Source organism: Peromyscus eremicus, chromosome 8a (genome assembly GCF_949786415.1).
Source record: "Peromyscus eremicus chromosome 8a, PerEre_H2_v1, whole genome shotgun sequence".
Taxonomy (NCBI): domain Eukaryota; kingdom Metazoa; phylum Chordata; class Mammalia; order Rodentia; family Cricetidae; genus Peromyscus; species Peromyscus eremicus.
Window position 1 is genome coordinate 57,504,028 of NC_081423.1, and position 27,297 is coordinate 57,531,324.

The window sequence follows — 27,297 nt, forward strand, 5'->3', positions numbered from 1 at the left end:
CTTGGAGATAAGACCCTGAAGGAACAATATAGGAACAAACTGTCTGCACCTCTCTCAGGGGAGCCCCACTTCCATCACCTTCATCTACAAAGGAGAACATCTGACCTGGAATGTCTCAGACTTGCATGAGGAGGACTTGGAAAGCTAAAGAAGGGTCACCGGCTACCTGACCAACCTATTTGGGACTCCAAAAACAACTCTGGCAGTTCAGGTCATAGTCAGCTCAAGCCCTGGAGAAATCAATGTCTAGGAGATGCTTCTAGGACATTCACAATGTCTAGGGCATTCTTCAAGAGAACCTGAGGGTCAGCCCTAATTCCTTCCCCAGGGGGCAGCCCAACCTAGCTTCCCAGGGCCTTCATCTCCTTCATCTCTAGCTCCTCCTCTCCTCTCCTCCCCAGTGAGAAGCCACTTTTAATCTGTGAGCTTGTCACATGCTGAGCCATATGGCTTCCTCTGCTAAGTTAAGGTCCCCGGTGGAGGCTCTTTGAGGGTCAAGGACCAAGGCTTCTGGGTGGTCCATGGGGACCCGTACAAAGCCAGGCACACTGTGGGGTCTGTTAATGCCTACCGGTACTTGCGGATGTGAAAATCAAACTGGAAGAATAAAGCCCTGGCAGCAATCCACTGCACAGCCAGGCAGGCAGTCCCCCCCACACACTCCTAGCCTACCCTGCCCGTCCTCGGCTTGGGCTCTGGCTGGGAACTGGGCTCCTGTTTCAGCCCATCTGCTCAGCTTTTTCTCAGCTTCATATTGGGGGTAAGAAATCCCTGAGGGAAACAAGCTGCACAGTGGGAGAGAGGGACCAGTCTGAAACTCCACCTATCTATAAAGGAAATGGATCACCAATCGCTGACCCAAGCTAATCAACCAAAGGAGTATTCTGCATTTGAGTCACACGACCAAGGGAACATGGTGAATGCTTCTCTTTCCAGGCACCTGCTTGGGTGGCAGAAGACTGATTCAAGGGACTGGGGAGATGGTTCAGTCAGGAAAGGAGTTGCCATGTAGCATCAGGACTTGAGTTCAATCCCCAGAACCCATTAAAAAAAGCCAGGCGTGGGGCCAACAGCTATGGCTCAGCAGGAAAAGGTGCTTGCTGCCAAACCTAACGACCTGAATTCAATTCCTGGGGCCCAGATAGTAGAATGAGAGAATCAACTCCTACAAGTTGTTCTCTGGCCCCCACACTTGAGATGTGGCACATGTGTACACACACACATACACACATACACACACACACACACACACAAAAAAAAAAAAAAAAAAAAAAAAACCTAAATAAAGTTAAAGCCAGGTGTGGCCGTGGGCACTTTTAACCTTAACTCTGGAGAGCCAGAGACAAGTTACTGGGCTATTGGATAGATAAAATATCCCGGGGCTCGATGGCCGGCAAAACTGGCTTACTTGGCAAGCTCTCAGCCAGTGAGAGACCTTGTCTCAAAAAAAACACATGAAAGAAGGGACTTGCTGTAAAGAAAAAAAAAAGGCTCAAGGGGCATGCAGGGGTGAGGATAAGAGAAGGTAATGGGGGAGTGTGCGTAATCAAATATCGTGTATGTGTGTGTGTGTGTGTGTGCATGTGGAACTGTCAAAGAATAACAAGTTCAAAACAAAAATGTGTCTGTCTGATTCCACCCTTGAAACAGACACAAAACCAGGAAGGCAAGAAAAGATCTCCTAGATATAAGACAGAGACTGGAGAGATGGCTCAGTGGTTAAGACTGCTCTTCCAGAGGACCCGGGTTCAACCCCCAGCACCCACATGGCCGCTCACAACCATCTGCAACTCCAGTTCCAAGGAGATCAGACACCCTCTTCTGCTCTCCACGGGCATTGTATACACATAGCTCAGAGATATACATGAAGGCAAAACACCCATACATGTTTAATAAAAGTAAATAAATCTAAAAAAAAAAAATGGTAAAGATTCAGACCAAGGCCCAGAGTACATTCCTTCAAGCTGGAGGTCTCAGGCTGTCCACAACAACTCACCACCCTAAGTCAGGAGCCAAGGGCCCCAAAGACCAAGAAAGGGTCATCCAGGAGCTCAGTCCCCGGCAGGACGGACAAACCAGCAAAGAGCAGCAGCAGCAGCGATGGATGGGAACAGCCTTGGAACCCTCCATCTGTGCTGAACAAATCAGTGTGCTGTGAGCACTGTGGTTTTAAATCCCTGGAAAGCAGTTAACTTCATACAATGGGGAAATTTCCTAGCCAGAGAGTCAAACCACAGCCGCAGAATAAACCATGACAGATGCAAAGAGACCAGAGACAACAGACCCCAAGACCAGCTACATACAAGATCCCCGCCCAGAATCTTTAGGCAAGCCCAGCTCCTTCCTTTCCTAGCTGACCCTGCCTTTGGAGTCTGGACACAAAAGTCACAGGCTGGGAACTTCCTGAGCTGAATTCAAAGAGTTTTTCAAAAGATGGTGTCTGAAGTAGGGGATGCCTTCTGATGGTGAGTCACAGAGTTCACCGAGGATGGTTCAGGGTCTGCTCTGGGCCTGCCTGAGGCCCCGACAACTCACAACTCCAATAGCCAAAGCACAACAGACTCTTTGATAGCTCTCTCTCTCTTTCTCTTTCTCTCTCTCTACCTCTCTCTCTCTCTCTCTCTCTCTCTCTCTCTCTCTCTCTCTCTCTCTCTCTCTCTCGCCTTCTTCTCCTCCCTCCCCCACCTTAGCCTCCTTCTACCATTTGGCTCTCTGCTTTCAATAGGTCCACACACTAGAGTCTCCCCGTCTCACGGTCCGTCTCCACTCCCTGACGCTCCGCATCTCCACTCACTCCTCAGCACTGCCATCTGCTGTCACCCCACCTCTCCAGAACTGGCCTTAGTCATAGCCCAGCAAACACCAGGCCACTCTGCACAGTGTTCCTCTGTGCAGTCCACATCACACTTGGCCTCACCCCAGCAACTGGCTCAGCTGTCCATCCCTCACTGCAGAGTGCTCTTTCCTCTGTGTCTGTGGGCAGCTTCTTCCACCATACCATCCCAAGAGCATCTCCTCTTCCCACTCCACACCCTCCTGAGACAGCTGTCCAGCCTGTGAACACAGCATGAACAACCTGACCCTTTTCCTCCCAGCTAAACTATCCCACCTCAGAAAACGCTTGCACCAAGTTCCATCGCTCCAGACCTCGGGACCATTCTTGCCTCTCGCTTCGAATCACCTTGTCTCATCAACCTATCACCTGAGAACTCTGAGCTCTACCTACTTCCAAATAACCCTGCTGGTACCCTGGGCAAAATCCCACCCTCTTCCCCTGTCCTCCAACAGCAGCCTCCAGTATATCTGCTGCTCCACACTGTTCTGGTCCTCACAGCAGTCAGGGTGAATGCTTGCAGGCCCCATCACAGCCAGGGGTGGTGGACACCGCTAATCTCTGCACTCGGGAGGCCAAAGCCAGAAGGGTCAACAGTCTGAGTTACACAGCAAGACCTTGTCTAAAGGAAAACAAAAACAAAACAACACCTTCCAGTGCCCTTAATTAGGAAAAAAAATTTTAAATCTTTAGCAAAACTTCTGCTTGACCTAGAGTCAGCCTTCAGGTCTAGACTCTTCACCCCTAACCCAGGATATTCCAGCACTTAAGGTCTTTTCCAGTTCCTCTCTCTTCTTCCACCTCCTCCCTGGGATCCCTGAGCTGCTCTGTGCCCCTGGTCAGGTGCAGGTGCCACTGGGCAATCTGAAGCAGGGCCCGAGACTCAGCATTCCTGAGAGGCTCACCAATACTGTGAGTGTGACTGGTCCCTTTACCTCACTTTGAATAGCAAGGGTCTCAAACACCACTATGACTCTACCTTGATGTAGTCTCCCTCAACTCTCAGGGCCAGCTGAAATAGCATGTCATCCAAGAAGCCTTGTCTGTTGCTCTCCAAAATCTCCTCAAGGCCTGCCCCTTTATCCTCCCTGAGGGATATGGGGCTTCCCCTGGGAACATTGACCTCCCCTAAGTGTCCATCCCTCTTTCTTGCCTTTCCTTTCTCAACTTCTGGCTCCCTGGGTGGACTATGAACTCCAAGAAAAAGAGAGATCTCAGTATCTTTTTCATCCCTGGGTCACTAAGCACCCACCCAGCCCCGGGCCTATGGGTTCAGCAGCCCCTGCAAGGGGCCCTGCCCACTCTGTGTCCATCTCCCCTCTTCAGTTTTCCTTCCAGGAGCCGCCCCAGTCCTTCTCTCCATTTCCCTGGTGTAGGTCATAAGACTCAAGCCTGTCCAATCACAGCATTCCATCTGTCTAGCCAGTGGGCTTCCTCCCTGGGACTCTGTCAGAACTACTGGCAAAAAGCTATTCTTTTTCCATGAGAGCTGCTTATCTCAAAGGAGATGCCGTCACAATCCTGCCACCACTGAAGCAGAGCTTAACGAAGAATGAACCACATCACAGAAGAGAAAGGGGAAGAGGCAGGCTTCCCCAGACGAGGCCATGCCTGGGAAAGTTCCTAAGCATAAGTGAATAGTGTTTCTGTCACTTGCAACCAAGAGTCCTGACTAATGCAATTCTCAAATAAACACTGGGTGTTGAATGAATTAAACAGTCATGCAAGTGGAGCGTGCCAAGAGAACCCTCTGACTCCTAGGCTTCCTCATTATCCCTGCAAACTCTTGCTGTCCATGAGCAGAGACAATCTTCCCACGGCCAACTCTGCACACCGAAGGGCTGAAACTCAGATTGGCCACATCCTCCTCTGTGCCAGCCAACCAACCCCAGCAGTTGGGTCATATACTATCCCAGACTAGGCTGACTTTGGATGCCCAGGCATTCTCACCAAGAAAAGAGTTGTACCATCATCCATCTTGTGCCCTGTCCCACATCCCACCTGCCTCTGAATGCCTGCCCCAACTAGGGCTCTGCTGTCATTGTCAATATTCTCACAAATGCCATGCTGCCCAGTGTGAGGTAGATACATGTCATGGGATGGAGTTTATCTGCTGTCTTTGGGGTGTCAGGGAAAAGGGGAGCCACCCAGGGCAGCAGGGAAGAGATGCCAATTACTGCTTGTGAATCATCTCAGAGCAGAGCCACAGGACCGACATACCAACAGGCCCTGAGGGCCCTTCAGATGACATGGGAAGCGGGAGACTTCCTCAGATCTAGTCTTTACCCAACAAAGTGTGAAGGTGGGCGTTGGGGGTGAGGTGCAGCTGAGCCAACCTGAAGTTGTCATCCCATGGAAGTTGGAGGTGGAGACCGAAAGCAGAAGGGCATGGAAGGGGGGCAAATTCTCCTTTCTGGGAAGGGGAGGTCCTAGGCTTGGAACCAAAGAAAGAGTTCTCTCCAAAACAGGCAGCTTTCCCACAGAGACTGGGGTAACAAAGCCATCTTAGAGGGGCCTATCAAAAACAGGCAGACTGGTATTCAAATGCTCTCCAAGTCCTAGAGGGCCCTCCTAGCCCCCGCCTGTCTCAGATGGCAGTGTCTTTAATACCCAGCCACCTTCTGTCCCCTCTACTTCATCCCATGTGGACTCCCTGTCCTCAATCCCACCATTCCACATGGCTTCTCACTCCAGCAGCCTGCCAACCCCACTGCGGCCCAGTCTGTTACTTCACTGCCCCTTGACACAGACGCCACGTCAGCCATACTGTTCTCCCACTCCACCTGACTTAACAAGACACGGTCTTCTGAAGCGTTGGGCCCTCCGTGGTCGCACGGGAACAGAAGCAGCTGGACATGAAGCTAAAACAGCCTCGAGGCCACACGATACTCCCAGGCATCCCCCACACACACACTTCCTGGCTCTGAGCCTCTTACCTTCATGGTTGGGGGTGCGGTGAGAGGAGGGGACAGTGGCCGGTCTGGGAGGGTCACATCCGAGCTGTTGGCCAGCTCCTGCTTCCTGCAAAGAGACCAAAGAACACAGAAGCTGTGAACAAGGGCTGTCTTGAACCTCCCCTCTGTGATCTAGGGGTAGCTGAGCCTGAAGACATAGCGGATGATGCAGAAAACTGAAGTTGACTGCATTTCTTCACTGGAATGGACTAACATCCAAAGCAGGACTGTGGCAAGGGCAGGCCCTAGTCCATCAGGACATGTGAGTCCTCAGGGGCCTGCCAGAACCTCCAAGGATGGACCCCCAAGAATCTGCTTTACCTAGCTTCTCACATGGTTCAGATGTACCCAAAGTCTCAGAAGGACCAGTTCTAAAAGACACAGGCCTAGGCTCAGAGGGAGATGGGGAAAGGGGTCATCATGTGGAATTCACTTTCCCATGGGCGCTTCTGTCCATTCGGACATGCACTACACACACACACACACACACACACACACACACACACGCCTGCACCCATGCACACGCGTGCACACATACACATACACCCTGGCCACAGACCCAACCTTGGGAGGACAGGGCTGCCTGCTGTGGAAGCTGCAGGTAAAACTTATTTTAGTCCATGTGGGGTAGGACCAGGTTTGAGGCAGCTAAACAGAGTTGTGTCACCATGGAAACGCTCCTCTCACATACTCCCCACTTCCCATCTGGCCCTTGCTGGTGACCAGGGAGAGCTTGTTTGCTGTCCCATCACCAGGCAGACTGCTTAGGTTGGGAGAAATCTCCACAGCGAGTTATGCAACAGGGCCATCTGGGCAGAGATGGGGGATTCCCCCAGTGGGCCAGGGACTCTGATATGCCCTGGAGGGGAGGAATGGGAAGTCAAGACAATAATCCTGAGAGCCCACAAAGATCCAAACTGAGCTGTTAAAGCTCCTAGCGTCACAGGAGCCCCACCCTGAAGCACCCAACAGGCAGCCCATTGCCCATGTCTGTGTTAAATGACCAAGACCCACCATTCCCCATTGGAGAGAACACTCTGTACCTCTTCTCAGCTCATGGCCTGCCAGTAGTAGGGACAGCCCCAATCCAGATTGCTTCACAAAGGGAACCCACATCCCCTAGAGCCATACTCCCCAACTTTCCAGAGAGAAATCCCAGCCCTTGAGCCCAAATACAGTCTCACACCGGCTCGCCAAGATCAGAGGCCAAGACAGTCTAATAGCACTTCTTGAGAAACCTGGCTAGGGACAGGTCCATGCTGTCTATCACAGAGACCTTTGCTTTGTTTGCAGCCAGCCACCCGCTCTGTCCTCTAAGCAGCCAGACAGGGAGGCTGGTGAACATCTGGCTTGGCTCAGGATCCACATGACTCCACTAACCTCAACCCCGGCCAGCTCCCTTTCTCCCCTCCATCTGCCTGTGTCCTTACGTCTTCCTGCATCTCCGTAAGAGGATTTAAGTGGAAGCAGTCTCCACCCTCCTAGTCCAGACTGTTATTGGCCCAAGAACCAGAAAGGACAATATTCAGCCATGTGCGGGGGCGCGCGCGCACGCGCACGCGCACACACACGCGCACACACACACACACACACACACACACACACCCCACAAATGCAGGAGCTTTGTCTGCCTCTCAACACAAGCTACCAGCCTCATTTTCCCTGTGTAACTCGGCCCTGCCCTCACCTGCCTCCTGACGAAGCTGGCCCAGCCCAGCCTCTGCCCTGCCCCTCCCCCTCTGCCACTCACCCCTCTTTCAATCAGCCACTGCTCCTCTCCTGTCCCCTGAGAGCCAGAAAGGGGAAGAAGGAAGGCTGGTCTAGGGTGGGAGATACCACACTCGGGTACCCCAAGATAAAGATAAGGGCAACTCCCTTGGGCGCTGGGAGGCTGGCAGGGAATGGAGAAGAGGCAAATCCCCCATGAGAGAACACAGGATGCTCAACCGAGCCCTTCCAGCCATGCCTTGGTAGACAGACGGCTTCAAGTACACCCATAATAGAGGCACACTCGCCATCCCTCTTGGCACATTCTTGGCTCCATCCCTTCCTCCAATTTAAGAGCTAAATGTCTATTGTCGGTTAAACTGTGTCCCCCTCCGGCTAGAGAGATGGCTCAGAGGTTAAAAGCACTGACTGCTCTTCCAGAGGTCCTGAGTTCAATTCCCAGCACCCACATGGTGGCTCACAACCATCTGTGATGAGATCTGGCGCCCTCTTCTGGCCTTCAGGCGTACATGCAGACAGAGCACTGTATACACGATAAATAAATCTTAAAAAAATAAAAAATAAAAAAAATAACTGTGTCCTCTCAAAAAAAAGGGTATGTTGACATCTCAATCTGCAACACCTATGAGTGGAGCCTTATTTGAAAACAGAGTCTCTGCAGATGTGATCGAGATGGGCCTTTAACACGCCCCCCAGTGGCCATGTAAGAAGAGAAGGCAACTGTAAAGTTACAGACCCACGTCTCCACCAGGGCATGATGGACTTAGACTGTAAGGTGATGTGGCTGCGGGGGAGGAATGCTACAGATTGCACCAAGCACCAGGAACTGGAAGAGTCAGAGAGGACTCTTCCCATGGTCACCAAGTGAGTATGTTTCTACGGACATCTTATTGGAGTCCTAACTTCCAGAACTGAGAAAAGACATGTCTGTTGCCTCTAGCCAGATCTAGCACTTGGTACCAGCAGCCCTGGGAAAGTAATAACACAGCCCAGACTCTCACCTCCACCCTTGCCCTTGTGATAGAAAGATCAGAATGAAGAAGGTGAACTCCCAGCTTCTACCACGACCCCACCCCCTACTCTGATCAGCTGAGCCCGACCTTGTCCTGCCCCAGCCCTCATGACAATGACATTTACATGCGAGCTATTGCCACCCCCAGGCCAGACCCAGCCACCAGCTGGCACAAAGATAAGATAAGGTGAGAGCTTCACGTGCAGTACAGTTCCTGCTCTTTCTCTCTCCCTCAGCAAACACATCACACATGAGGAGGTGAAACTGGCTTGATTCTATCCAGGGATAACCTTGACCACTCTCATTTGTTATAAGCAGAGGGTAAATCATTAGCAGAAGTAACAGGTTTCCTGTGATCCACAGTGCCGTGATTCTGAGAGGGGAAATTGCCCCTCCCACTGACCCAGACAAACACAAACATGCTGTAAGGACACAGGGCCCCATATTTATCCAGGAAATACATAAAGGAAAGCGCTTGTGACAGGGACAGGTGGTGGAGAGGAGAAGGGAAGAGGAAGCTGGAGAGAAGGCAGGGGGGCGAGGAGGAAGATTCTCCTCTCAGCTGAAATAGAGAGGCCTGCAGGCACTGGACGGGCAGGTCTCCCGGGGGTTCACTGGGGGTCACCCGGGGGTTCTGGAGGCACTGACCACTCAGCATCTCTGCTGCAGAGCCTAATGGGTTAAAGCTCTCCACTTTGAGACTGGCTCCTAGAAGCACAGGGGATCCCAAGGCAGAGGGGAGGGTGCGGGGTGGCCAGAAGAGGCCCCACCTGGCTTTAGCAAAATGCAGTCTAGGCAGATCAGAACAGAGCGTCTAGGTAGAGCTGGGCAGAGCCCTTAGGAGGTCCCTACGATGGCACCTCCGCATCCAGGGTCCGTGTCTCTACCCTCAAAAGGCTGCGACCTGGGCCTCCTGCAACAGCACTCGGTCTTTTGCACACCACTATGCAGTGTCCTACAGTTAGAATCAAGGGAGTCCTGGGTTCAAGTTTGGTCCTTCCTGCTACTCTGCCACAGGACCTCACCTCTCTGCCTCGGTGCCTTCAAGTGCAAACGCAGGAGTAGTGATGTTCTGAGGAATTAAAGGGAATGCTGTGGAATAAGAAAACGAAGTTCTGTACAAATTTGGACTAGGGCAGTAACAATATGATTCATAAAATGGTGATCTGGGACCAGCAAGATGGCTCAGTGGGCAAAGCCACAGAAGCCTCATGACCTAGGTTCAACCTCCAAGCCCCCATATGGTAGAAGGAAAGAACTGACTCCCACAAGTTGTCCTCTGACTTCCACCTGCACGCTGTGGCATGTGGGCACACCAATGCACACGTGCACACCAATGTACACGCGCACACAAAGAGGTGTGTGCACTGGAGCGCACTTAATTTAAAAAAAAAAAAAAAACCTGCCGGGAAGTGGTGGTGCACACCTTTAATCTCAGCACTCGGGAGGCAGAGCCAGGCAAATCTCTGTGAGTTCGAGGCCAGCCTGGTCTACAAAGTGAGTCCCAGGACAGGCTCCAAAGCTACACAGAGAAACCTTGTCTCAAAAAAAAACAAACCTAAGATATCAATCAATAAATAAAACAATGTGGTGATCTAGCCTCCAAGTGGAAAAAGAGAAGCAAGGAGCCAGGCTGTTTAAATGTCTTGAAAAACATTTCTGTCATCTCAATAAAGCAACAGTCCTGGCCCCTGGAGATTTGCTCTCAGGATCATAACCACCCACTGGTTAATAATCAAAAGCAAGAAAATACCCACCTAGTAACACATGGCCCTGGGGCCAGGTGCAAGGCCTCCCTCTGACAGGGTTCTCACAAACCTTCATCTTCCACCACCCCAGCTCCCCAGCCACCCCACAGGCACTTATACTGCTTTCCAAATTAGCCAAACTAGAGGAATCCAGACAGCTGTATGCTTTGACTAGCTTCTCAAGAAAACAAAACAAAAAGGGATGTAAAACAAGAGTCACAGGAGCAAAAGGCAGAAATGACCCAAGTGCCCCAGCCAATGAGTGATGGGCCAAATGCAAGCGGTCTATAAAATGGAATATTGTTCCACCATAAACAGGAAGGAGGCATGGATATACAGATGAACCCTGAAAGCATAACGCTAAGTGAAAACAGCCAGTCAAAGAGAGACACGCTAGATCAGTGTTTCTCAGCCTATGGGTCGTGACCCCTTTGGGGTCGAACAGCCAGGGTACCTAAGAACATCAGAAAACACAGATATTTACATTATGATTCCTAACAGTAACAAAATCACAGCTATAAAATAGCAACAAAAATCATTTTACGGTTGGGGGTCACCACAACATGAGGAACTGTATTAAAGGGTCACAACATTAGAATGGTAGAGAACCACTGCACTAGACGACTCCCTTTCCGTGAGAGGTCCCAGAACTGGCAAACCCAAAGCCAGAATGCAGATTAGCAGTTGCCAAGATATTGAAGGAGGAGGGCAAAGGGAGCACAGCTAATGAGTGGTTAAAATGTCCTAGAACTAGACTGCCGGCGTGATTGCACAACCCTGTGAGTGTAGTGAAGCCTAGAGAACTCCATATACTTCCCAAGGGTGAACTTCAGGGTATATGAATTACATCTCAGTTTGTGAAAAAGGAACAAGCAAAGGGGAGCCCGAGGTTCCTGCTGCTTAGTTTCCTCTCCAGCTGCCTTTGGGTCCACTAGGCCCCAAGCGATGAGTGTGCCCTTGCTTTGCGGCAGGGGTGGTGAACACACGCGGTGCAGGACCCTCCCTTTCCCACAGTCAGCACTCTCAAGCACCTGCAGCTCAGTCACGCATTCGCAGAGATGTTCGAGCTACAACTTGTCACACGTCCCACCCTACAGAGCCAACTAGACCAGAAACGATGGCCTAAAAACGGGAACACAAATCAAATGCTCCAAGAGAACCCAGCCTGAGAAACAGACAGGGGAGGGAGAGACGGCTTAGAAGTCAAGCTGAGCTCTGGTCCCGGTGAACAGCACCCTCCACCTCTTGATGTCTCTGCTCACTCCTCTGCAGAGCAGATAGAATGGGTGAGCTGACTCTTTATTATTATTATTATTATTATTATTATTATTATTATTATTATTATTTTATTTTTATTTTTTAATTTTTTTATTTTATAATTTAATTTAATTTTACATATCAGGCATGGATTCCCCTGTCCTCCCTCCCCCCGCCTTCCCCCCAGCCCACCCCCCATTCCCATCTCCTCCAGGGCAAGGACTCCCCTGGGAATTCAGCTCAGCCTGGTAGATTCAGTCCAGGCAGGTCCAGTCCCCTCCTCCCTTCACCCAGGCTAAGCAAAGTGTCCCTGCATAGGCTCCAGGTTCCAAACAGCCAGCTCATGCACCAAGGACAAGTCCCAGTCCCACTGCCTGGGGGCCTCCCAAACAGCTCAAGCTAATCAACTGTCTCACTTATCCAGAGGGCCTGATCCAGTTGGGGGCTCCTCAGCTATTAGTTCATGTGTTTCCACTCGTTTGGCTATTTGTCCCTGTGCTTTTTCCAATCATGGTCTCAACAATCCTCGCTCATACAATCCCTCCTCTTTCTCGAGCTGACTCTTGACTCCTGTTCCCTCTACAGGAATAGACTTCATGCGAGCCGAGAATCATGTGGTCACTGGACAGGCTGGGCAGGGCACAGACAGCATGGACTAGGTAGTGGAGGCTGAGGGTTCATGATCAAAGAAGTCTACCAGAAGTCAGGCGTGGTGGTGCACGACTTTAATCCCAGCACTCAAGAGGCAGAGGCAGGAGGATCTCTGTGAATTTGAGGCCAGCCTGGTCAAGTTCCAGGACAGTCAGGGCGACACAGAGAAACCCTGTCTCAAAAAGAAGAAGGGGAGGGAGGAAGGAGAAGGAGGAGGAAGAGGAGAAGCAGCAGCAGCAGCTACTTGCCAGGCCACGTGCAGAGACCCAGGACTCAGCAGCATGCTCACACAGCCCTCATTCCAGCATCCAGACATGCTGGGATATCATCATGGGTGGGAAGCGAAGTCTTCAAAAGACCATGCTAACTGCAAGTTGAGAGTCAGGCTCCAGCCCTGAGGGAGGGAGACAGGAAGTTCATGAGCACCAGTGTGAGTGTCGGACAGGCCTGGACTTGACTCCCAGCATCAGCACTGACTAACTATGTGGTCAGTTTATTTCCCCTCTCTGCCTCTCAGCTTCCTCATCTGAAGTGGAGCTAGTCTCCCGCGCCTGACATTTTCAAAAAGGCTTGGAAAGCCCTCAACACCGTGCCTGGGTGTGTGCAGCAGAAACACAATAGATGACGGCTGTTGCCCCAACTGGAAGCAGTAAGTCTGATGGAGAAGGAGCAGGAAGCCAGTCAGAGAGCAGAGGTGGACAGAGACAAGAACAAATAAAATCTGGGTAACTTGGATGTGGGTGCTCCTGAGTCTAGAAGGCTGGGTGTGAGATCCCCACTCCCACCCTGGCAGAAGACAGAGAGAGTGGCACAGATACCATGAGTGTGCACAGCGGCCAGGCATTTTCACCCGCCCTGCTATGCTGGGGCCAATGTAGAAGAAGGGCAGGACCCCCGAAGAACTAACAGTGTGGAGAAGGCAGAGGCAGGAGATCTGGGAATGAGAGGGTATGTGGAGGAAGCCCTCTTGATGAACCCTACAGGATGGAACAGGTATTGCTCACATACTGGCACCCAGCCGAGTTGACCTAGGTCTTCCATCTCATCCTCATGTATAGTCTAAGGTCACCTCAGAGATCCAAAGCACAATGGTGGACCTTTGGTGACTTGAATCTCTCCCCAACGGCAAACCCCAGCCCAACTCAATTCCACGGTTCATGGATACAGAGACCAGCATCACCGGGGAGAAACCTAGATGTCACCTGATAGCTTAATTATATAGTCTGAGAATAACGGAGATGCCTCCCTCATCTTCTTCTACAAGAAGTCAGCTCAGGCGGAGCATGCCAGAAATGGGCAGCCACAATCCCACTACACATTTATTGACAGGCATTTACAAACCACCTACTGAACAGCAGGGCCCTGTGTAAAGAAAGAGAAGAAGAGGGAGCTAATGGAGCTCACAGGTTCCCATAAGGTGTAGACAAACAGCAAAGGCCCAGGCTGGGGAGAAAGAGGCCCAGGGCTGCACAGGAGGTAGTTAGGTATGCTAGGCATAGACTCAACTAAAGGCCACACTCAAGCAGCAAGAAACATCAGCATCTGGGAACCTGGGGAAGCCTGCCAAAGGTCAGGCGGCTGCAGCATCTCTTCGGATGTGTGGGTTACAGATGGTTCTGCCTTTTCTTGAAGAACCTTGAAGCCCTAAACTGGGACAAGGGTAAGAAAAGGAGCATCCAGAAGGCACAAGACACAACAGGACCAATGAGCCATGGAAAGCCAGCTATGAACCCCCCATCACCACCCATAGGGTACCCACATAGGCAAGTCATCACTCCCTGCGAAGGTGAGCCTTTGTTGAAGAAGCAGCGCCTAGGGCTGACCAAAGCATTACCGTTCACACATGAGCAGGCGGGAGCTCCAGGGGTCCAGTGAGGACCTCAAGTCACAGCATGGATGTGAGAGGGGTGGGCTCTGCAGCCCAGTTCTCTGACACCAACTGCACTGTTCTTTTCGTTCACCATGAGAAATGCATCTCAGCCGGGCCTGTGTGCCACTGCAGCGGTGAAGGGGAGCAGGAGCTTGTGCCCTCTCCGGCCCTCTAAGCTTGAGTTTTGGCAGTCAAGGCAGGCTGCCTCTGCATAGTCAGGACGTCTGGGTTATTTCCAAGTATCCAAGATGATCCAGGCAGACGTGAAAAACACAAACCATCCTAGTGGCACTCTACACCCACATGAAGGAAACAAAGATACGTAACGAAGTTCCATGAGGTCCAGGGAAGAGAGAGCCTACTGGGAGATAAGCTAAGGTATCAGAGAGGAAGCGACAGCTGTCTTCCACAGGCTGACACCAGCAATCCACCAGGGCTTCTCATTAACTACTCACCAACGTCCTTTAGAGGAAATATTATTGGCTCCATTGTGCTGATGGGGAAACTGAGGCTCAGAGAGGTTAAGTAACTTGCCCATGGTCATGTTACTGGAAAGTAGCAGAGCAAGCCTTGAACCAGGGTAGTCTGGCTCCAGAGTCCATGACCCTGACCACCATCAGCAAAAGGGGGACTTCCATGTCGCACTGCTTCCCTGCATGGGGTGCATGCAACCCCGCTGGCTCCCGAGATCGTGTGGGACAGTCTGCATTGCAACACTCCCAGCTTTTACAGGAACCAGTTCAGAGCAGGCCATGCTGGTTGTCCTTTTATGGTAATGGCTCAAAGTTGCCTTCAAGAGCAGGTCCGTTAAAGCAAAACAGAGCCAGTTAAAGGAAAACTTTGAAGAACGTGACAGGAACAGGGAAGGGGGGTCTAAGGACAGCAGAGTAGGGGAACACAGGCACTACGCAATCTTAGCTCTACCTGGCTGGTCTCCAAAGCAGGGTCTGGGTGTTTTGCCTGTCTCCAAGAAGTGAATTTCGGGGCAGCAGAGAAGAAGGCTGGAGGCAGAGAGGAAGGAAATGGGAGGAGCAGACTGTGCTCATGGCCAAGGGAACGAAAGCATCTGACTCCGAAGATGTTACAGGGCAAAGCTAAGGGCTCATCAGCTGCAGGTAGGGGAGAAGACAGTTAAACAGCAAAAGAGCCAGTTCTCAGAAATATGCCTAATGGCTGCTTTGACCATGATGCACGAACAAGGAAGAACAGAGTTTTGCAAAAGGCGGATGATAAGGCAATTGCTTCAGACACGGTGGGATGAAGAAAGCACCGGACCCTCGCCAGAAGCAGAGTCCAGAAGCACAGAGGTAGAGGAGGGGACCATGAGAGGAGAGGAGGCCCCAGGAGGCATGGTAGGGCTATAAAAGCAAAGGGAACAGTGAGGACGCCAAGTACCAAGGAGGGCACAGCAGGCAAGTCACCTGCTAGACCAGAGCTTCATTCCCACGGCACCCAAGACATCCCTACCCAGCTGCACCTGTGCCCTGCAGCCCTCGCCACATCGTTTGCGAAGTGCCAGCGGGAGCAGCTTTCCTCACGTGGTTAGCGCCTCTGTTTGCCACTACCTGGCCTCCGCTGAGAACTGCGTCACGGTCCGAGCAAAGGCAGCCAGCTCGCAAGGTCACAGACAGCTTCAGACTCCAGCACAAAAGCACAAAGGAACAGGATATCAGCATTTTCCCCAGCTGGCAAGCATGTCTTAACCTGGATGGCAAGGGTAGGAGTGTTCATTTTATGATTCACTCAGTCTGAGTGTATGACATTTATCACAATGAAGTATCGCTTGTAAATCGTGATAAGTATGTTCCTTCACTTCCGTTAGGAAACAGAGACAGAGATATCTTCCGCTCAGAATTCTGTAATGGACATGTCAGACTGACCACATGCATTTTATCTCACATCTTCCAAACCCCCGGAAAACAGCGAGAAAAAGGTCTGAATGCCTAAAATAAATGTAACAGAAGAGGAAGATCTGGCCTAGGGAAGAAAGGGCGCTCAGAAGATGGGCAATGGGTGCAAGATGGGAACTGGCCATGTTAAGAAAGATGTAACTGAAAAGAGAGGATGCCTCACCCCAAAGAAACCCGGGAAGGTACCAGGCCCTGCACCTAAGACGTAGAACCAAAAGATGGAGAGAGACCATAGATACTAGAAAGGCTGAGTCTGTTGGAGCCCCTCCCCCAGTCACTTCCCCCACTAGCCCGATGATGCCCCCCACCCCTACCACAGTGGAAACGTGAACTATCATTGAGAAAAGGTAGGTTTCTCTAATGGGTAGATCAGCTTGCGAACAACCACTATCGCCCCATTACTGTGCAGGAAGCCCAGAGGCCGCGAGCCGACGTCCCCTACGAAGTTTTGCTTCCTAGCATCTCACTCTTGGGTTTTGCTTCCTAGCATCTCACTCTTGGACACAGAGAGAAAGGCGAGGAGGACCTGAGGAAATCTCTAACATGGTGCCAAAATAAACAAGAGGAACCTTAAGGAAACAAACAATGGGCAGAAGCAGGGGGACCTTCAAAAACCACCAGGAATTAATATCCTCAGAGAGGTGAGACAAGACTTTTGTATCCATGACACATGGAGAAAATGTTATAGAAATGGAATGGTCAGGGCACAAGAAAAGGGATCATGGGGAGCAGTAAAATAACGGGGGACCGGAGGTTGTAGTTTAGTAGTAGAGCATTTACCTAGCCCTAGCATATGGGGAGGAGGGGAGCAGAGAAGAGAGTAAGGAAGGGAGAATGAAAATACCAGAGGATCTAATATTTGACTAATGAGTTCCAGAGAAAGAGATAATAATAATTTAAAAAAAAAAAAAAGGCCTGGGAACAGTAGCCAGAGTTGATCTCCTGGTGAGGCACATCTCTTGATAATGATGCCCTTGGATGCCTTTGTTTAAATTTTGACCAAGACAATGGAACTGAAACACCATTACTTAACTTCCATGGCTGAGTCACAGGAATTCTCGAAGCTTCCACCTTGATCTCTAGGAACATTTACTCTAGGGAAAGCTAGCCAGCAGGTGAGGGCTGACGGATGAGACTGCCCTGCTGAGCCACTCCACACAGAGAGGTTGTATACAGAGACACACATGGCCAATTCCCAGATGTTCCAAAAGCCCTAGTTCCTGGCATAGGAAGAAACTATCTTGGACATTTTAGACCCAGCAGATGCCACAAGGATGAGAACCTGGGAACTGAGTCAGAGCCAAAGCCTCTAACATATGTCCTCAGTGGAGTGTCCAGGCTACCTCCAATGTCTGACCCAGAAAGACAAGGTCCCAGATATAGTGAAAGTAGACTGGCAGCTGGGTAGTGGTGGTACACGCCTTTAATCCCAGCACTTGGGAAGCAGAGGCAGGTGGGTCTCTGAGTTCGAGGCCAGCCTGGTCTGAAGAGTAAGTTCCAGGGAGGCCTGGACTACACAAAGAAACACTGTCTCAAAAAAACAAAAATGAAAAAAGAAAAAAAGAAAAGAAAGCAGAGACTGGCACCAGCATGCATCTTCAATGTGCCCTAGCGGAATCCCCAGACCACAGAAAATAAGCACAGTAAAATGATTATTCTACCATAACAGGAGAAAATTATCAGAGACACAAAGCAAGAACACCTCCCAGGGCTGAGGGTCCTGAGTCTCTCAGTCTAAGTGCCCAGGGCAATGATGACACAAGATCTACCCAAAGACTCAGGACATGTGGATAAATAAAAATGCAGTGGCTCCAGGGAATAAATATCTATGTGAAGAATATGAATATATGTCATCTAACTTTGCAATGACAACTTTAGAATATAAGGATATAAAACTTTTCAAAATGATTTGATTATAAAATTTTATACCCAGGCTAACTATCAACCAAATATGGGAGCTGAATAATGACATTCTAAAACATCTTTTTTGGAACAAGAGCTCTGAAAATTTCTTATCTCCTTTCTTGGGAGGCTTTATTATTGAAAAGCAACCATCACTTCAAGGACAGAAGGTTCTAGAAATAACATCCCTTGCTGGAAAAAAAAAATGTAGATTTACTAGTAGGTGCAAGCTTTTAAGGGAAAAACTAATAAAAGATTATAATTGAATAAATTATGGATGATAAAACAAATAAAGGCAAACACATAGAAAATTTTGTTATTTTAGAACCCAGAAACATGAATTAATCCTTAGTTCTAAGAAAAATGAAAAGTTACCCACAAAAGGAAATTTCATTGTAGTTTGTTCTGTGGTTTGTTAACAATATTTACACTGTCACAATAAGTAAACATGGACTAGTGAATGGACCAAAGACTGGTGTACCAGGAGGATACTGTGTGTTGAGGGGTCTGTGTCTCAACCACACCATCACTCCACTCCGCTCTAAAACCGTCTCCTACATCTTAACTCTTCTGAGCAAGTGACATCAAATTAGGGGTTTCCATCACTGCTTGAAACTAAAAACAATCACATGATGATGACTTAGCACTTCAAGGCGACCATGTCTGGTCTAGTCCATTGACAAGTTATTCCTCATCTGTGAAATTTTCACTTCTTAGAGGGACGGACGGATGCTTGTTTCCCAGTCCTGAGACAGAGCATGAGGCCCATGCTCTTGTCTGCCTTTCTTTACTGCGGTCATGGTACGTCACTGGCAGACACATGTCAAGGGCGAGGGCCTCCACCTAGGACCAAGCAACCAAGCACTGAAAACTCAGCCTAGCCAGGCTGTGGTGGCTCACGCCTTTAATCCCAGCACCCGGGAGGCAGAGCCAGGTGGATCTCTGTGAGTTCGAGGCCAGCCTGGTCTACAGAGCAAGATCCAGGACAGGCACCAAAACTACACAGAGAAACCCTGTCTCAAAAAAAAAAGAAAAGAAAAGAAAAGAAAACTCAGCCTATAGTGACCAGGACTGCCACCTCAGCTTAATAACACACTTAGAGCCACCACCCACGAGTCAAATCCAGGGAGAGCAAAGCTCTGCCTCTTCCAGCACTGACCTCTTCCTTTCTAGGGAAGGAATAATGAGAGCCTGCAGGGGCTCCAGCAGATCTTGCCATACTCTGTGGCTGGAGCGTTAAGGAAAAGGTTTGGCAGACTAGACCACCACTGGATAAACAAGACTCAAGACGATAAGCAAAGAGCCACACTGGAGGCCCCTGCCTTGCCCTTCAGCTGGTCTATCATGGGGATCCCAATGACTGTCTGGCCCCAGCACGGTGCCTGAATGAAGTGGGAATGAACGGTACTGACAGCTAGGGGACTACGTGGACTCCAACCCCCATGGTAAATGGTCTGCCCACTACCACTGCCTCAGTCAAGTGCAACAGTATAAGGCAGAGTTCACCCCCTTCCCTGCCAGTGTGAACTGTTATTAACCTCAAGTCTCTCCTTAACTTCCTCCTCTCCATAGCTAACTGCAGAGATAACAGGAGTACCTTCCCTATCCCCCATCAGCTAACATTTACCTACCACTGCGTTAAAGGCTTTGAGTATACTATTTCATTTGATCTTTTCAACAGCCTATGGCACAGACAGAAAATTATTCTCTCACTTTATAGAAGAAACCAAGGCTCCCAGAACCTAACTGCCACAGTAAATAGGTGGCAGATCTGGGACTTGAAAGGACAGTAGAAGACAGATCTTAATGGACTCCCCTCTGCCCTGGTCTGCTAGAGCCCCGGGGTCATTCATTAACCCCTCTGTCCAGAGAAGGGTAGCTCAAATGCCTTAGGGACACCTTCCTAGACAACCTTGAGGTTCAAAGTAATGCTGCTTAAAGAAGGACCTGGGAGAGAAATCACCTTTTCCATCTTTTTTTTTCTTCCTTGTTTTGAAACAGGGTCTTATTATATAGACTAGGGTAACCTGGAGCACACAGAGATCTACCTGCCTCTTCCTCTAGCGAGCTGGGATGAACTAAAAAGACATGCACAACCACACCCAATATCTTGTTTTAAGAGAATATTCTTTTTAAATTACTTCATTATTATGTATATGAGTGTCTTGCCTGCGTGGATATGTGAGCATGTGGGTCCCTGGTGCCTGCAGAAGTAAGAAGACACAGATGGCTGTGAGCTGCCATGTGGGTGCTGGAAATCAAACCTGGGTCCTCTGCAAGAGCAGCCAGTGCTCTTAACCACTGAGCCATCTCTCAACAGCCTGAGAATGGTATTTTTCCATTTGTTAAATGCCTATCAAAAATCTTTTCAAGCCGCAGAAGCCCTGCACTTCACTTAGGAGACAACATCTGGAAGACTTTTGAGTTTGAGCCCCATAACCCCTGCACTTCACTTAGGAGACAACATCTGGAAGATTATGAGTTTGAGCCCAGACTGAGCTTCAGAGTGAGACTTGTCTCAAAACGACAAGGGCAGAGAGAGGCTGTAGCTTGTAGTAAAAAAACAGTGATTCTCAACCTGGGGGTCAAGCAACCTTTGCACAGAGGTCACATATCAGCTATTTACATTACAATTCATAACAGTAACAAAACTATAGCTATGAAGTAGCAACAAAAATAATTTTATGGTTGGGGGTCACTGCAACATGAAGAGCTGTACTAAAGGGTCACTGCATCAGGAAGGTTGAGAACCACTGGAGGAATGCATTATTTGCCTGATAGGGTGAGGCCCTATTTCTGACCTTTCCATCGTCTTTTAATTTTTTTACATGTATTTATTGTAGAAGAGGGCACCCACGTGCCATGGTGCAGGCAGCAGTAAAGGACACCTTGTGAGAGTCAGTGCTTTCATGTGACCATGTGGGTCCCTGAACACAAACTCGGGGTCCTCGGGTGTGGCAGCAAGCGTCTTTACCTGCTAACCCACCTTGCCAGTTCCCTGGTCCATCTTCACATTTCTGTTGTAAATATTAATAGACACTCATAAGGGAAAGTTTTTGTCAGAGGACCCAGGGGCAGCTAATAAAGTAGCCTAGGTGGGGGTAGGGGCCCTGCCACATCTGCTTTCTGTTTTTCTGAAGTGACATGTCACACTACAGGGTCAGGCCCCAGAAAGCAGAGCCGGCACCTGCCACAGGGAATCAGGGCTAAGAAAAGACTGCCATTTGGGGCCTTCCTGCTGAATCATTTCTAGCTGCCCTGGTCACTTAAGTGACAAAATGATACATCAACGTCAATAACGCTGAAGGGTCTGCCCTAGAGGCAGGGTTCTTCTCCCCCAGGGGCACTGGAGGCAGCCTCGGCAGGCAGCTGGAGCCACTGAGAATGAAGGATCCCTGCCCAGGGCCTCTGTCTCCCCCTCCCAGATCCACTCTGTGCCCCAGTTTGCAAGACCAACTGATGACAGGAAGAGGCCATTCCTAGGCCAGCCAAAAAGTTATCCAAGCAAACAGGCATAGCTTAGATTAGTTCCCCTAATCAAGGAACTCAGTGCAGGCACAGGAGGGAATCACAGAGCATCTTCCCACCAGAGGAGCTGATCACAGCTTCAGGACTCAGGGGGGCATAGGGCCTCAGCTCTGCTGGCCTCTAGCATACACCAGTTCAGCCCCACAAATCACCTGGCTTCTTGGAACATCTGGAGACTATTTGTGGAGAGAACTCCTGGATGGGTGCCCCAGGGGAAGGCATGAAGAAGTCTTCCAGGCAGATCCTTCCAGAATTGGGTCTATTTACATACCAGGCTGTGGGCACTCAGAGCTGGGTCTGCCTCGCCATCTTCTTGTGGCTTCCAGGGTGCATTCCTACCCTACAGGCCCTCAAAAAAAGAAAAAAAAAAAAACCTGTCTGCTCATTTGCATATAGCCTGGGTACATCCTCTCATGCACTTTTTGAATGTTTTACTATTTTATGTGTGTGGGTATTTCGCCTGCGTGTTTAAGAACCATGTGCATGCCTGGTGTGTGGATGGCAGAAAAGGGCATCAGATCCCCTTGAGATTAGTGCTACAGTTATGACCTATCAAATGAGTGCCAGGAACCAAGCCCATCCATCTCCTCTGGAGCAGCAACCAGTCTTCATAATCACTGGGCCATCTCTCCAGTTCCTTCCCATCCACTTTAAGACGTCTCTACCTATAACACCTAACACAGGGCAAATGTATGGAGTTAAGGAAGAATGGGGGAAAAAAACCTGCACATAAGCAGTCAAATTGTGTGTGTGTGTGTGTGTGTGTGTGTGTGTGTGTATCTGTGTGTCTGTGTGTCTGTGTGTTTTCAAATATATTGAATCTACGGTTGGTTGAGTTCAGGAATGTGGTCGAAGCCATAACCATTTGCAGTGACCGTGTTTATGTGTTTACTACGGTCGGTTTACTAACTATGTTTATGTGTTTACTAATGCAGTTCTGTGAGGCTGATCAGGATGAAGCATGAAGGTTCCTCTCATCTAGGGAGGAGGTGGCTGAGGCATGGCAGAGGCTAAATGCTAGATAAAGGAAGTGCACCCAGTCAGTGGAGGAACTGCACCTTGAAATCCAGAACTCTAACTAGAAGGCTTGGCCTGAACCACCTGCTTATGCTGGGTGGATGGAAGGGGTGAAGGAAGAAAGGAGAGAATGGACAGAAGCACCATGCAACTCCTGAGCTCTGTGTTCTCTCTGGACCCTCTTCCTGTTCTCCCAGCCCACAGCAAGACACTCCACTTAATGCCCTTGGTGTGCACTTACACTACATCACACTTAGTGCCCTTGGTGTGCACTTACACTACATCACACTTAGTGCCCTTGGTGTGCACTTACACTACATCACACTTACAGCCCTTGGTGTGTACTTACACTACATCACACTTAGGGCCCTTGGTGTGCACTTACACTACATCACACTTAGGGCCCTTGGTTACACTTACACTATATCACACTTAAGGCCCTTGGTGTGCACTTACACTACATCAGACTTAGGGCCCTTGGTTACACTTACACTACATCACACTTAGGGCCCTTGGTGTGCACTTACACTACATCACACTTAGGGCCCTCTGCTCACTCGTGGCCAGAAGAAAGTAGTTCTGCAATTCAAACTAGAAGCATCCACGGATGGCACCCCATGCTCCTCAGACCTACAGGCACACACACCTCGACAGTGCTGAATAATCAGTTCCAGTCTGGCCCAGCAAAGGACTCATCCCTTGTCCCTGGGGAGAGGAATTAGGCAGAGGCTGCATCTGACAGGATCCCACTGTCCACCAAGGCCAAGGAGTGACTGCAACATCCTTCCCAGTTCTTTCTGTGTCTCCAAGACTGGCTGAAGTCTCCAACCTCCTGGGTCTCTCTCTCTGGACCGGAGGGTGACCCAGGAGCAAAGGTAAATGACTATTCACCCGCCCATCAGAGTATCAGAGACCAGGGTGGCAAGGACCCCAGCCACATGGCGGCCACCTGGATTGTATGCCACTATACCTACAGCCAGCAGGAACAGGGCCGACTACGGCCCACAGCTTAAAATGTAACACTGAAGCAAAACATCTTTATCTTGCTCTGAGCTACAGATGGGACAGATAAATAAGATTCATAAAAACGTGTTTGTTTTGGAGACTTACAGCACACAGGAGAGAGAAGGAGGAGAAAATCCGAACAGAGTCAGGAGTGTGGGCAGGGTGGAAAGATGAGGAACAGACAGAAGATTTGGGAAACTGCCCATGAGGTCATCAGACCACCCAAAAGGCCATTTCTCCAGCCCCTGGCCCTGCCCACATGTCCCTTCAAGAGTTGACAGATGTTGAAATGAGGACAGAATGGAGGTCAGACAGTGACAGGACATCTGCTTAACACACATAAGAGCCCGGTTCACACCAGCACCATCAAAAGGAGGAAGAAAGGGCTGCAGAGATGGCTCAGTGGTTAGAGCACTGGCTGCTCTTCCAGAGGACCTGGGTTCCATTGCCATCACCCACAGGGCAGCTCACAACCATCTATAACGAGAGTCCCAGGGGATCCAACATCCTCATCTGGCCTCCTCCATCAGGCACACACATGTGGTACACAGACATATGCACAGACAAAACATCCATACACATAAAATAAAATAATATTTTTTTACTTTTCCTGATAAGGAAGAAAAGAAAAAGTAGTCTTTATAGCTTTTGAATATCCAGCCCCAAGGTCACCCTGCAGTCTCCAATAGAAGGCAGCTGCCAAAGGCCACTCCTAGGCCCTTCTCTCTGAGACCAAGGACACTACTGAAAACAATCCTGTGAGGTGCCCATGGTATAGGCACAAAGAGCATCAAAGTCCACATTCCTTCTCCTAGAACGAATCTAGCATTTGTCCCACGGAATAAAGTACACACTATGAGCCAGCACTGGACTAACCTCTGGGGACATGACATAAATAGGTCATGCTGGAGCCTCTGCATCCCTCATGATGAGCCGTTACCATCACATGGTTCTCACCACCTCCTCGACTGCTCCCACCTCTCTACCTATTACCACCGCCATGTTATCATCTCTTACCCAGGCAACAATGGCCATATCCTAACCTATATGTACCCTGATGCCATCCATTCTCCAGGAAGGAAAGACACAGTGATCCTTCCTAAAGGAGAAGCTGATGCCACCTTATAGGATGGCCACAACTTCAAACAAACAAACAAACAAAAAAACCACAAACAGAAAATAACAAGTGTTGGCAAGGACATGCAGATAAATGGGAGCGCATACAAGGCTGAAGGAATATGAAATGGCGCATCCTCTTTGGAAACCAGTTTGGCAGCTCCTCCAAAGTTAAACCTAGAGTTACCATGTGACCCAGCAGTTCCATGCCAAAAGAATTAAAAACAGGTGTTCAAACAAAAAACGTGCACATGAATGTTCATAGCAACACTATAAACAGCGGCTAAAATGTGGGAACAACCCAAATGTACACACATGGGTAGATGAATCAACAAAATGTGATATAGCCACACAACGGGCTATTATTCGGCCTTTAACAGGACAGACAGTAGCATGATAGGTCATGGCATGGTGAACCGCCAAAATGTTATGCTAAGTGAAAGAAGCCGACCACAGTAGACCACAAGTCGTATGATTGCATTTACTACAAGATGCCCAGACCAGGCAAAGCCATTGCGTCAGGAAGCAGAGAGGTACTGCCAAGGGCAGGAGGGAGGAGGGAGGGGAGTGCCTGGGAGGAGGAGAATTGCAGTTCGGATGATGAGCTCTGGAGACGGATGGAGGTGATAGTTTAAAGCATCTAGATTCTAGAATAAACAATGCCACAGCAATGTGTGTCAACAGGCATTTAAAATGGGACATTGCATGTGATGTGAATTTTACCAGCTCAGAGAAGGAATGTTTGCCTGGCATCCCAGTACTCAAGAAGCTGAGGGAGGAGGATCTCGAGTTCAAGGCCTGCCTGGGTCACGTGTTGAATTCAAGGCTAACCTAAGCTACATAGCAAGACCCTATCTCAAAAGATCAAAGGGAGAGAAGTAAAAGTGAAGTAGACTGGTTTTCCCCCTCCAATGGCTCTCTCCACCCTTAGAATTAAACTCAACCTGAGACACTCAATGCCCCCATCCTGCTTCACCTCCCATCCCTCCTGCCTGCTCTCCTCATCTGGCCAGGCTGAGTGACTGCTGACTCTCAGGCTGGCCATTCTCATGGTCACATCCGTCAGCAGCACATGCTTCTCTCATTCCCGTAGCCACCATTCTCCAAATTTTGTCTACCTCTGTCCTGTCCATCTCTGGATCGCTGATGCAATGTCGCTTCCTTGAGATGTCGTGCAGGGGTGTCTATTCTGGGCCCAGGTGTTCTCTACCGCTGCTGTCTCCCCATCCCCAGCCCTTGTAATGACCAGTCCAGTGTCTGTCTTTCTCATTGGACAATGAGTACTAAGCATGGAGTAGTCTGTCTCATTCCCTCTGGGTCATCAGCATACGCTAGCTTTCAGTATCAAGCCAAGGAGAAGGACCAGGGAGCAGCAGAATCCTTCACTCTAAGGGCTTGGAGACCAGGCCAAACCAGGTGCATTGCAGGAAGCAGGGAAGTGGGGGGAGGAGTGAACCAGGCCAGTGCGTGGCTGGCTGTGCCTGGTCAGCAGGGATGGCTTATAACCTTGTGTGCATGAATGTGTGTGTCACACACACACACACACACACACACACAGATGTAATAAAAATAAATATAGAACAGTCATAGCATAAACCATCTTAGCCATTTTAAAATAAACTCAGTGCCATAAAGAATGTTGTGGCCCAGTCCCAGTGGATACATTTACAGAAGAATCCCACACCTAAAGCTCAGGGATCATTGGAGAAGAGGGGCTGGGAAGACTGCAAAAGCCAGAGTAACAAATAGGGAGTTTACTGTGAGCTTATGTCTCCTAGAAAACTCAGAAGCTGTATCCATCAAATCTCACTAACATGGCTGCCTACGACCTACCAAGGAAGACACCAAGAGACATGCTAACATGGGAGGGAGAAAGCTCATGGATCCTCAACCCTAGACAAAGTACTACAGGCAAGTAAGGAATTCTGAGAGTGGGAGAAAGTCCTCCCCATGGAGAGCACACCAATTCAAACGGTCAGCCCTGGAAACATACATACAAGTAATACTACACAGGCTGAACCGGTTATATTTAAGAATAGATGTCTATACATATTCATATATGTATATAATAACAATTAATGAAAAAAGAGGCCATGAATTTGAAAGACAGCAAGGAGAGGTATATATAGAGAGGGAGGAAAAGGAAGGAAGAAATGATGTAATTATATTCTCAAAAATAAAAATAAATGCTCAAGTGTTAAATGAATATATTTTTTAAATGATCATGGTGTTGCACAGCCAAGCATCACTAATGTCTAATTCCAGAACTGCCTACCCACCATCCTGACAGGAAGTTGGTCTGTTAATATGTGAATAGCTAATACACTATGTGACTCAAAATCCAAAAATTATTAGAAATTTTACTTTGTCTTATCTATTTATTACTATTTTATGTGTATGCATGTATGTCTGTGTATCATGTGAATGTCTAATACCCATGAAAGCCTAAAGAGGCCATCAGATCCCCTGGAACTGAAGTTACAGGCAGTTGTGAGGCACCATGTGGGTGCTGGGAATCAAACCCAGGTCCTCTGGAAAGACAGCCAATGCTTAACCACTGAGCCATCTCAAAGCTCCTCATCTTTGTTCTAATCTAGTTGGCCCCTGAAATGATTTTTACACACTCAACTGAAGTTTCTTTATGCAAATACTACAGAGACTAAGCCCTCTGTAGTTGTGGGGAAGTGACTCTGGTTCCCCCCAGAATCACCCCAACCACCTGCTGAAGCCTCATTTACCAAAATCTGAGGCTGCACTCAAGTCCCT

The 27,297-nt window shown here is 49.3% G+C and overlaps 1 protein-coding gene across 1 annotated transcript in view; it reads right to left on the reverse strand.

The window, feature by feature from the left end:
* Rap1gap2 (RAP1 GTPase activating protein 2) overlaps positions 1 to 27,297 on the reverse strand; it is a 138,988-nt gene that overhangs the window by 92,413 nt on the left and 19,278 nt on the right. The window contains exon 2 of the mRNA XM_059270669.1: positions 5,770 to 5,854. Coding sequence (XP_059126652.1) covers positions 5,770 to 5,854 — 85 coding nt within the window. The remainder of the gene's footprint in view (positions 1 to 5,769; positions 5,855 to 27,297) is intronic.